Consider the following 13,037-nt stretch of genomic DNA (forward strand, 5'->3'; position numbering starts at 1 on the left):
GGAATAGGGCTGACGAAAAGTGAATGTTGGATGATAAAAGTGAGTTTTTTAAAATGGTGTACGTTGCTTACTTGATTTGTTTTTTGGGAACTTCAGGAAGTAAGCTCATTGCAAATACTTACCCAAATGATTTTATTCTCAATCTGATGCGTTTTGATACTTTTGATTTTCGGTACCGGAACCTTTTAATTGCAATGATATGTAAATCATCAATCAATCTAATCTAACCTAACCTAACCTAACTTGAATAAACTACGGAAAATACGGGCTAAAACCTAACTCCTTAAAACTCAGGCACTTTTGATCTCTGTAATTTCACGTTGAAATTGAACTTCTTACAATGACGATAAAAAAATTGGCAACCCTAAAAAAGCACTATGCATTTGATATTCATGATCACTCCCTGTGGATCCAGGATTAGGGATGATGTAGATTTAGTTTCATCTGATATTAATTTAGACGGCGATGTGTTCGTAAAAAGAGAATTTTAAATCTCGATGACAATTTGAGGAGCTTTTTATTGAGTCTTCAATTTAGTACCTATTTAATTTATTTATATCTAAATAAAACATTATAATATCGAAATTAGGTAGTCTTAATAATCATAAGCAGGTAGTCTATGCTTAATAAATATTTCAAAATGTCTATTTATCCCTACAGGGTGAAATTTTACTCAGTGTACAAATTTATTAGGTACTTATGGGTTTTGTTAACGAACATTTTATATTAAAATGATTGTAGATGCTCCAATACAGACGGCATTAGATGTTTTTATTTATTAGGTAGTTAGTATATCTATGAATGTGGTATTATTTGTTACTCGACTCTTCACAAATACTATAGAATTAGCTGACAATGACAAGTCTGTGACAAATCAATCCTCAAAAAAAAACTATTACTTTTTTTTACTGTGAGAAGATAATTTTCTTTAATAATTTTCAGAGAGTAATATGGACTTAAGCTGGTCTAATACCGCTCCGGAGTCTCCGGACCGAGCAAAGTGGCGTGGCCTTGTGTCATCCCGACAGCTAAGTAAGTAATATGGACTTAGGCTCAAAATACCTTCAAATTCCATCCATAAAATTGTAAATCCTAAAACTACTATTATACCTATATGCCAAACTTTTATACTTCTAATCTAACATTTCCCTTATTTCCACAGCAGTAGCGGCCGATCACAAACTACCGTAATTAAATCTTTAGGGAGCAGGGAGAAAACGAGGGTGCACACAATAGCTCCAACACCAGGTGACGTATTACCCTACCAGACAAAAAAGTCCCAAAATCATACAAAGTACAAGGCAGTTACGTCTCTTTTCAACTTTGCCATCGCATTCAAAAACCAACTTAGCTTTACCGTCATCAAACCATAGAAGTTTTAAAAGCTCATATAGATTTGAATGGGGATGCAGTTGGTAGTGGTTTAGTGAAGTGTGAAGATAAGTTTGTAGAAGCACAAAGGAGACGGTTGACTTTATTTCGTTTGTGATTTAGTGACGTAGTTATAACGCGTGTCAATGGTGGATTTGCGTTTGATGTGCTTTGCTGAGTAAATAAAATAAAAATAACTATCAAATAATATATCGAGAAAAGCGGAACAAGCTTGGAGGATACAACTAAACGGAGTAGCCATTAACAGGCTTTCCCCTCTGTCGAAAATAGGCGGCCAACGGTCATACACAATGTATGGACTGACGTTTATCTGACATGGCTATTTTTACGTTACGCATACATTTGACGTTCCCCTCCCCCGCAAAAATCGGCAGACTGTTTTGTACAGAAAATTACAGACATGGCGTCTCCGTTTGATTATATCCTCCAAGGGAACAAGGCAGTGCCGTGGCAGTGCAATTTACTCCAAAACAAGCATTTACTGTCTAGAAATTCAAATACATAACAGCTTTTTTACCGCCAGCTCGATTCTATTGTAACTTTAAGTTAAGAGTAAGAAAATAGCAATATCAGTTTTTACATTAGAAGCCCGAATGCTAGAGCCATCCTGTATATAATAGCCGGGTATATTTGTATGACAAAAGTTTTAAAAATGGTCGTGTATGTACGTGTTACACGTGCGTTGTCTGCGGGTCTCTATTGTTTCCCAAATAGTTTTAAGTCATAATGTATTAATTGTTTTCCCGCATTTTCGTTAGTCATAATTCATTTGGTTCAGAAACGCGTCACTTTTCAGGATTGCCATAAAACAAACCTAACCTAACCTATCTATAGGATAATATTCTTACAAAAATCCTGAAAAGTTAACTGTTTCAGTTTTATGACTAATGATAATATGACAAACAATACATTATGACTTAAAACTTTATGAAAAACAAAGCGACCCCGTTGTCTGCATCTGATGATCTGACGGTTCCCTGCGACTTTCCTGTGATGAGTTTACCAAGAATGAAATTCTTTTGAAGTCTTCACCGAATTTGTCATCACCAAAAGCCAAATCACATCTCGTGGCATTTCGATCAGTAATTATTATTAAATACTCCATTTTAAGCCCCTCTCAGATGGTATCAGGGCACATTAGCGATCATTGTGGAGCTGTATCTCATCTGACAGGATATCTGACACTATCTGCCATCTCCCCTTTACGTGTCGCCATTTGTCAGATCGACGCGAGCGCAGCTTTTCAGGAAATGGGACGTTATTTGATATTTAATGTGAAATGTTTAAGGTGTAATTAAATTTATTATTTTAAATTGTGAACCTAGATGCATTAGATCCCAGGAAATGATGAAAGAAAATAATTAAATAAGATTAGTTCTAGATGTGTGTGTGATTTTGCCTGTTTTACTGTGACTACTTGAGAGGGGGGTCACCTCTCTCTGCAACTGACTGTACCTAGTTTATTTCACAGCAAACCAGGTATTTAAGACTGATGACTGTACTTATGGTACATAAGATGATCGAGGTACCTAGGGCTTTATATGTAATTTATTACGTGTTTAGTCTAGAAAAGTAAGTTTTTCAAGTAAGTGACGACTAGGCCTAGTGGGTAGTGACCCTGCCTGTGAAGCCGCGGTCCTGGGTTCGAATCCCGGTAATGGCATTTATTTGAGTGATGAGCAGAGATCGGACAAATTTGCGTCATTGCTCGAAATAACGTGGACATGACTCCAAAATTGATTAAATAATTAATCATTTAATTAATTTCTTACCTGAGGATTAATTTTGATTCCTAATCAATAAATAACACGAAGAGTTCTTATAATGTAAATTTATTTAAAAAAACATAGTATGTGTTCCAAATTTTCTGTAGGTACTCATTTTTTTATATCAAAAATATATTTAAGTGCTATTTATTGACTAGGGAACAAAATGAAATCTCAGGTAAAAAATTAATTAAAATAATTAAATGATTAATTATTTAATCAAATTTGGAGTCATGTCCACATTATTGCGAGCAACTTGGAGGATATAATCAAACGGAGACGCCATGTCTGTCATTTTCTGTACAAAACAGTCTGCCGATTTTTGCGGGGGAGGGGAACGTCAAATGTATGCGTAACGTAAAAATAGCCATGTCAGATAAACGTCAGTCCATACATTGTGTATGACCGTTGGCCGCCTATTTTCGACAGAGGGGAAAGCCTGTTAATGGCTACTCCGTTTAGTTGTATCCTCCAAGGCGAGCAATGACGCCAATCTGTCCGATCTCTGGTGATGAGAACAGATATTTGTTCACGAGCCTTGGGTGTTTTTTATGTATTTATAAATTTCAGGCATATGTCATTGTCTGAGTACCCGGGCGTTTTTTTTAAGTTGTCCCCTACACTTTTTTTTCAAATTTGGAATTTTTTATGTTATTTCTACTCAGAATCACGAGCTCTTTCTATCCTAATAGGAGAAAAAAAGTGTCCCAAAATTTCCACACATTTTTCGATATTTCCATTCCGTGACCGCCATACAGTCTATGAAAAATGGTGACGGAATGGAAATAAAAACCTTAGGACACTTTTTTTCTCCTAGTAGGATAGAAAGAGCTCGTGATTCTGAGTAAAAATAACATAAAAGATCCCAAATATGAAAAAAAAGTGTAGGGGACAACTTTTTTAATAAACGCCCGTCGCCCACCCACAACACAAGCCTTCTTGAGCATACTGTGGGAATTAGTCAATCTGTGTAAGAATGTCCTATAATATTTCTTTATTTTATTTAAAAATCTTATTTTATAATATTACATTAAAGGTTCAGTTTTTGGTGGCAGCACTAGGATTAGAGTCAGACCGAGAAAAGTCTGCAGCGATTTTGATAGCCCACGCAGTGCAAGCTGTGCAAGTGTCATTTTAAACATCAAACTTCTATGAATTTATGACATGTAACACCTGCACTGCGTGGGCTATCAAAATCGCGGCAGACTTTTCTTGGTCTAACTTTATTCAAGTTTTTAATAATATGTTTTTAACCTATGTTAGAGGTGCAATAATCCTATAATCATGGTTTTTGTTGCATTTTTTAAGCGAGGATAAGTATGGCAAGGATTTTTAAAATGTCATTTTTCACTGTCATTGATTATTTATACGAGATTTTAAATCAGATTTTTAATTTAGTTAAGATTCGTTTAAGTATATTATAGTAATACGTTTGAAATTATTTACCATCATGTCTAGCAGCGGGTCTGCTGAGACCGTGGAAGTCTTACAACTACAAGTCAAAGACGAAGAGGAATCAGTAGAACCTTCCATGTCTGAATGGTCTTCTCTCGTCCTCGATGTAGAAGCCCCTAATCAGAAGAAAGTACTATACCAACAGGGTCTCTACGACCCGGGAAGTGGAGAAATATGTGCCGCTTACATCGCCCAGTCTGACAGCGCAGTCTTCAGACACGTTTACTACAATTACCCCTGCATCCTCGACCCTGGGATATCGCACGCGTTATTAGGACCAGCGCCTAGACCCATCTACCCTGACGACGGCCAAGAACTGTACCTAACTTTATGCAAGCAGATGAATCAGACCCCGGTTGGAATTTTCCACAGAGCGCTGCTCGGAGATAAGGCAGACTTGAGCTATTACTGCGTTAATCCTTACGGCATTCGAGCTATGACCAAGAGTCTGATCAATAATAAAACGCTTACCAGCATTAACTTGACGGACAACTTTTTAAACGACGACGCTTGCTTCCATTTAGGTGAGATGCTGATGACTAATACTGTAATAACTGAGTTAAATCTTTCGGGATGTAGGATTGGGCCGAGCGGAGCTCTCAGGATATGTGCAGGACTGCCAAACAACAAGGTTTTAAAGGTGCTCAATCTTAGTGGGAATCAGATGGGTGACGCCGGTACTGATCACTTCGCTCAAGCTATATTCTCTCGATCTGATGTTCAGGAAGTTAATCTCTCCAACAATGGCGTCAGCGGAAAAGGTGTACAAACTCTTGCTGAGGCTATAGTGTGGAACAACAATATAACACACTTAGACCTATCTCGCAACCTTCTGTTTTCCTTTCCTTCCGGACTCTGCAACCTACTCGTTGAGTTAGGCAACAGCGAAATACTTAAATATATAAACTTATCATGGAACAGTTTAAGTGGCACCAAAATATCCGGAGCAATAAAACAGATTTTCAAAGCAAAAAACTTGCAACATTTAGACATCAGCAATAACAAGCTATCGACCACAGAAGTCGCGACGGACCTGACCGTCTTTATGGCGAAACCCAAGAAAATGATCACTTATAACGTTGCATACAACCCCATTAGCTCGGCGGATTCCATACTCTTTATAAATAAATTACAATCTAATTTAGTTAAAATACAGGAACTTTATATGGATGGTATTACTGTAAATGAAGACTTTATAAAAGTATTAAATGCTATGAAGCGATTACGAAATAAACAAAACGTGGAAGTAACTTATGGATATGTAGAAGGATTACACAAGGTAACAAGCCCAGACCCGAGAGAGACGACGCTGAACAGAGTAGAGTATATATGCAAGAAGCCTAAGAAAAATAAAATCGATATAGCGCTAGTGATTTACCAACTAATGAAAGAGGGAAGCAAAATATTAGAAATAAAGGAATTCTCAGATGCGCTTAAATCCGCAGGAGTTTTTTTAGATGACGAGCTTATAGCAGAGTTAGCTTACATTTTCCCTGGGCCTACCTCTAAAAAGGGGGCGAAGAGCGTTGATGTTACGAAGATAGGGGAGTATATGATGAGGAAATGGCCTGAGAGGAAGCTGCCGCCGACGCCGCCGCCTGAACCGGAGCCTGTTGTAGTTCCAGTGAAGGGGAAAAAGGGAGCGAAGGGAGGGAAGGGAGGGAAGGAAGCTAAGGGGAAGGGAAAGTAGTAGACCAAATTGACACCAAAATTAAGTGAATGTGATCCTCTGGATGTCATAACGACGCTAAAATGTCAATTAACTTTCTTAGATTTATTTTATTTGTAGTTTAGAAATTATCTTTTTAGGGTTCCGTACCTACCTCAAAAGGAAAAAAACGGAACCCTTATAGGATCACTCGTGCGTCTGTCTGTCTGTCGAATGGGTCTACAATTTTGAAAAAAATACACAAAATAGTTAACAGGAAAACCTATGAGAAATGTGCAGTCAAGCGTGAGTCAGACTTAATTTACGGAACCGTTGGAACGCGAGTCAGACTCTCACTTGGCCGGTTTTTTATTATTTATAGGTATAATTTGTAATACTATATTTTATAATTTTTGATTTAATAAAATGTTGCAATGAGTTTCGTGTTAGATTTAGTGATACGTACCGTAAGATATTGATCAGTTTTAGGCATAGGAAAACATCGTAAGGAGATCGGAGTAATCCTAATAAGGTCTAGTTTCCCTCTGAATTTGAAGTTGTCGCTTTTGTAAATTAATAGCGCCTACCCATGTAAATTTTCCTTTGATTTCTCTAAAAATAAACCAGGCTTGCTATGACGTGCAAGCATGAGTTGCGTTCTCGCGCGCAACTCCATACCTACATCTAGCGCGACTCCAAGTATGGACTGGCGCGCGAGAGCGCAACTCATGCTCTAGCATACCGCCAGATGGACAAGAATTTGATTCACTTTCGAATTGTGTATGTAAATTCCAATGGATGTTTTCATACAAACCCACATTATAAGGCGAAAGGCGATTTCTATTAATTGGATCGAGACATCTAGGGGCACGGCCGTGCCCCCGCCAAGACGAGACAAAGGGCAAAACGCAGTGCATATCTTTTCTCGGCACGTTTCGTCGTATTTTCGAATCCTCGTAGTTTCGGCTTGGATAATGCTAGAGAGCTGAATTTTTTTATATCAAATAGTTAGTAGACTAACCAAAAACACCAGTTTTATTAGGCTACCTCTATTATACTTGAAATTTTATAGATACCTTAATTTTTCATCAGGTGCGCCATGGATTGTGGTGCTGTGTTGCAGGCGCATTGCGTAGAGTGGCCGCGAAGCAATCCCCATACGGCCATGTTCTGTTTACAACGGCCGACCTGGGACCTAAGCCTGTTCAGCGCCTTCCAGATGGGCCATGGTTCCTTGTGGCCGGGTGGTAATGGTTCCGACACTGGTACATTATATGTCTGGTGGTGGGCACCGGCTCCGCCGAAGTGAGCATTGAGCATCGGAGTGTTCACCCAGCAGGGGGCTGGTACATCTAGCAAAGCGGTTACCAACCCCGCGTGTGCGGACCGGTGCCAGACTGGGCCAGTAAACTTAACAATGTAAAAGTTTATCAGTGTTTTTAAAGGCAATGTCTAACGCTGAGCTTTTCATAAGGCTGAAGACGCGGAGCGTCCGATTGGCGCTTACGAATGAGGCCAAAGGTCGAGCTGCAAGAAAGCAGAGCTTGGAATTTACCAATGGCGAACTGTGGACGAGGCCGAAGGCCGAAGCGATAACCATAGGTTGAAGCGAGACTCGGCGATCGGTCCCTTCTTCCCATCTATGGTTGTCGCTGCCGCCGTCGCAACTCGCTCAATGTCGTGGGGTCGTGGCCGAGCCGTAAGGCTGGACGTCCGGAGCGTCCGATTGCGGCGCGTTATGATAAAATAGTACAACCATAAAAGCTTATCTTTAGACCAATGGCGTGGCCTTTGTTTAACTTTACCACTACCAATCATTAGGCAGCAGATAGGCGGCTCCTTTTGGCGATTCTTTTTTTTAATAAAGAGTACAACGCCATTATTCTAAAGATAAACCTTGAGAGCAATAGCGGCATCACGGATAAATGTTATTTCAAAACAAATCAAGTATTCTGAGGTTGTGCAATAAAGAGGATTTGTATAGTATTGTATTGTATACTACCGTCTGTTGTTTACCTCTGCTTGTGTTTATTTTTTATTTGTTTTCTTTTTTGAGGTGTGCAATAAAGAGTATTTGTATTGTATTGTATTCTCATCAATTAATTATCTAAGTGGGTCATTTTCTGAACGCGATTTTTTTTTGTGTTTGAGATGAAAATCGGAAGTTAGCATCAGATAATGCGTACCATTTATTTTTTTCCATAAAGTAGTCACACTTTTACACCGGGGTCAACATTCATTCACTGATTCATTTGTTTTTAGGGTATACTTAAAAATACTAATTAAAGGCTCAAATTACTACTCCCGTGCCCTGTCCGGAATCTGTTTTCGAGTATAATAAAAATTCCTACTAAAACTGTACATTAGTATCACTTTTTGAATGTTAAATACCGTAAAACGGGGTCATCAGAAATCGCGGGGTGAATAGAGAAAATTTCAGTACTTTCCTTTACATTGTTATATTTTAAAAACTAGACTACCATTCCCAATTCTTTTGATATATGTAAATGTGCACGCACACATACATAGTTAGTTTCGGATCCAAATTATAGATGGCGCTTTGAAATAAGTTTACATAAAATGCTTCAAGAGGGCTCTCTTTTCCTATATACTTACTTTACTCTTTGGGTACCTACTCCTATATTAATTTTTTTTAAGAATTTTTAAGCGAGGATATGGCAAGGATTTTCGAAACGTCATTTTTCACTGTCATTGACTTTTTACGAATGTTTTACGACATTTGAATTCAGATTTTTAATTTATTTAAGATTTTTTTTATATTTGTAATACGTTTGAAATTATTTACCATCATGTCTAGTAGCGGGTCTGCTGAGACCGTGGAAGTCTTACAACTACAAGTCAAAGAGGAGGAGGAATCAGTAGAACCTTCCATGTCTGAATGGTCTTCTCTCGTCATACATGTAGAAGCCCCTAATCAGAAAAAAGTACTATACGAACAGGGTCTCTACGACCCTGGAAGTGGAGAAATATGTGCCGCTTACGTCGCCCAGTCCGACAGCGCAGTCTTCAGACACGTTTACTACAATTACCCCTGCGTCCTCGACCCTGGGATATCGCACGCGTTATTAGGACCAGCGCCTAGACCCATCTACCCTGACGACGGCCAAGAACTGTACCTAACTTTATGCAAGCAGATGAATCAGACCCCGGTTGGAATTTTCCACAGAGCGTTGCTCGGAGATAAGGCAGACTTGAGCTATTACTGCGTTAATCCTTACGGCATCCAGGCTATGACCAAGAGTCTGATCAACAATAAAACGCTTACCAGCATTAACTTGACGGACAACTTTTTAAACGATGACGCTTGCTTCCATTTAGGTGAGATGCTGATGACTAATAATGTGATAACTGAGTTAAATCTTTCGGGATGTAGGATTGGGCCGAGCGGAGCTCTCAGGATATGTGCAGGACTGCCAAACAACAAGGTTTTAAAGATGCTCAATCTTAGTGGGAATCAGATGGGTGATGCTGGTACTGAGCACTTCGCTGAAGCTATATTCTCTCGATCTGATGTTCAGGAAGTTAATCTCTCCAACAATGGCGTCAGCGGAAAAGGTGTACAAACTCTTGCTGAGGCTATAGAGTGGAACAACAATATAACACACTTAGACCTATCTCGCAACCTTCTGTTTTCCTTCCCTTCCGGACTCTGCAACCTACTCGTTGAGTTAGGCAACAGCGAAATACTAAAATATATAAACTTATCATGGAACAGTTTAAGTGGCACCAAAATATCCGGAGCAATAAAACAGATTTTCAAAGCAAAAAACTTGCAACATTTAGACATCAGCAATAACAAGCTATCGTCCACAGAAGTCGCGACGGACCTGACCGTCTTTATGGCGAAACCCAAGAAAATGATCACTTATAACGTTGCATACAACCCCATTAGCTCGGCGGATTCCATACTCTTTATAAATAAATTACAATCCAAGTTAGTTAAAATACAGGAACTTGATATGGATGGTATTACTGTAAATGAAGGCTTTATAAAAGTATTAAACGCTATGAAGCGATTACCAAATAAACAAAACGTGGAAGTAACTTATGGATATGTAGAAGGATTACACAAGGTAACAAGTCCAGACCCGAGAGAGACGACGTTGAACAGAGTAGAGTATATATGCAAGAAGCCTAAGAAAAACAAAATCGATATAGCGCTAGTGATTTACCAACTAATGAAAGAGGGAAGCAAAATATTAGAAATAAAGGAATTCTCAGATGCGCTTACATCCGCAGGAGTTTCTTTAGATGACGGGCTTATAGCAGAGTTAGCTTACATTTTCCCTGGGCCTACCTCTAAAAAGGGGGCGAAGAGGGTTGATGTTACGAAGATGGGGGAGTATATGATGAGGAAATGGCCTGAGAGGAAGCTGCCGCCGACGCCGCCGCCTGAACCGGAGCCTGTTGTAGTTCCAGTGAAGGGGAAGAAGGGAGGGAAGGAAGCTAAGGGAAAGAAGTAGACCAAATTGACACTAAAATTAAGTGAATGTAATCTTCTGGATGTCATAACGACGCTTAAACGGCTAAAATGTCAATTGACACAGAAATATCAACTTTCATAGATTTATTTTGTTTCTAATTAATACTTTATTTTATTTTATAATTTGTAATACTTTATTTTATAATTGTTGATTTAATAAACCATATGTTGCAATGAATTTCGGGTTAGATTTAGTGATACAATAAGACGTACAAATTAATACCACAATTTCTTGGCACCGTACGAAATATGATTACTTTTAGGCAGAAAAACATCGTAAGGAGATCGGAGTAGGTAATCCTAATAAGGTCTAGTTTTTGTAAAATAGCGCCTACCCATGTAAAATGTCCTTTGATTTCTCTAAAAATAAACCAGACTTGCTAGGTGCTAGCATGAGTTGCGTTCTCGCGCGCAACTCCATACCTACATCTAGCATCTAGCGCGACTTCAAGTGTGGACTCGCGCGCGAGAACGCAACTCATGCTAGGCCGCCACGCCAGATGGACAAGAATTTGACTCACTTTCGCATTTTGTATGTAAATTCCAACGAATGTTTTCATACAAACCCACATTACGAGTTACTACCTAGAATGACCACGCATGTTAGCCTCGGTTTGCGGAACGAATCGATTCCCGCACCCGCGTATTTACTCTAACCACCGCGCAATGCCACACAATGCCACAATTAAATATTCAAAATAATCTACACTTAAAAAGATGTGTTTAAGGAAGGGTTAAGTGACAGTAACTTAGTAAAATAATTTTAATTTTACCCAATGGATTTAAGGTTTAAAATCGAATTGTTTTATTTGTACGTCGTGTATGCTAATTTTGTCACTTGGGTGGTTTTGTTGAGTGAATAAAAGCATGTTTACAAGGATTTACAATGACTATGTTACGCTGATTATGTGATAAAGAGTACCTTGATTTATATGCCCCGATCTTGGAGGATACAACTAAACGGAGTAGCCATTAACAGGCTTTCCCCTCTGTCGAAAATAGGCGGCCAACGGTCATACACAATGTATGGACTGACGTTTATCTGACATGGCTATTTTTACGTTACGCATATATTTGACGTTCCCCTCCCCCGCAAAAATCGGCAGACTGTTTTGTACAGAAAATTACAGACATGGCGTCTCCGTTTGATTATATCCTCCAAGGCCCCGATTTGATTTACAGATCAGCTTGCTTTAAATGTCTATGGGTTAGGTTGGGTGGTTAAAAACTTAAAACTTGTGTGGCATTGTCCATACTGTTAACTGGAACATCCTAAAAGTCAAAGAAAATATTGTGTAATTTCAATTTCAAATCCTCTTTGGTACAGTCAAGTAAACTTACTTATTTCTCTATGCCATCAGATACTTACATCGCGGCGGCCAAGGTGCTCGTAAACATTATCTGAACACGTCTATAAATGTCAAGGCGTTACAGTGCTGTTCAGATATTTTTGAGTATATCTACCTCGGCCGCTCCTAATATATATCTGATAACGACTGTACAATAAGTACGAACATACACCGTGTACGTCCAACTACTATTTGGGACTACATATTTTCCTAAAAATAATTTTTTCACCTCAGCAGCTCGAACAAGGGTACTTTGCTACTTAAAAACAGTGAGCAAAATCGCATTTTGCTCACTGAGTGAGACAAAATGAGCAAAATGCGATTTTGCTCACTCAGTGAGCAAAATGCGATTTTGCTCACTGTTTTTAAGTAGCAAAGTACCCTTGTTCGAGCTGCTGAGGTGAAAATTTAATTGTTGGTATATCTTAAGAAAACATGAGTGAATAGAGGTAAGTGATGAAGAAGGAATACATTTTTCGGGTTCTCTAATATGTTCTCACTGCTGAGGTCAAGATTCTAAATTAGATTCACTCGCTACGCTCGTGAATCTATTATAGAATCTTTCGCTTGCACGGGACTCAAAATAAGCACTCGAAGAAATATCAAACTTTGATCTCTTGTTGTACAAATAACTAATTCAAACGAATTCCAATCTATCAATACCCTCGCGTACCAACAGTTACAGTAGAGCAGCAGTCAACTTCAACACAGTTGAGCATTTTTATACCGTATTGCCACGACATAAGCTCTATATTAGTAACGCGATGAAAAAAAAAAGAAAATCTAGAAGAGGATCAGTGGGATTCAGGGTGACATTCCATTCGCTGTGTGAAGTCGATAGGTCGAGCGAACCAGTCTACGATGAACTCGCGGTTTTCACTAAAGAGGGGGGGTTCCCGCAAAATTGTAGTTTACATTTTGAA

The 13,037-nt window shown here is 38.8% G+C and overlaps 2 protein-coding genes across 2 annotated transcripts; both read left to right on the forward strand.

Annotated features, from left to right (window-relative positions):
- The first annotated feature begins 4,608 nt into the window (after nt 1-4,608).
- Nucleotides 4,609-6,303, forward strand: LOC134650392 (leucine-rich repeat-containing protein 74A-like). The gene has a single exon (XM_063505346.1). The coding sequence runs from the start codon at nt 4,609-4,611 to the stop codon at nt 6,301-6,303; it is 1,695 nt and encodes a 564-aa protein (XP_063361416.1).
- A 2,744-nt stretch (nt 6,304-9,047) lies between these two features.
- LOC134650393 (leucine-rich repeat-containing protein 74B-like) lies at nt 9,048-10,745 on the forward strand. Its single transcript, XM_063505347.1, has one exon. The coding sequence runs from the start codon at nt 9,072-9,074 to the stop codon at nt 10,743-10,745; it is 1,674 nt and encodes a 557-aa protein (XP_063361417.1). The 5' UTR covers nt 9,048-9,071.
- Nucleotides 10,746-13,037: the final 2,292 nt, after the last annotated feature.

Source organism: Cydia amplana, chromosome 8, assembly GCF_948474715.1.
Source record: "Cydia amplana chromosome 8, ilCydAmpl1.1, whole genome shotgun sequence".
Lineage (NCBI taxonomy): Eukaryota > Metazoa > Arthropoda > Insecta > Lepidoptera > Tortricidae > Cydia > Cydia amplana.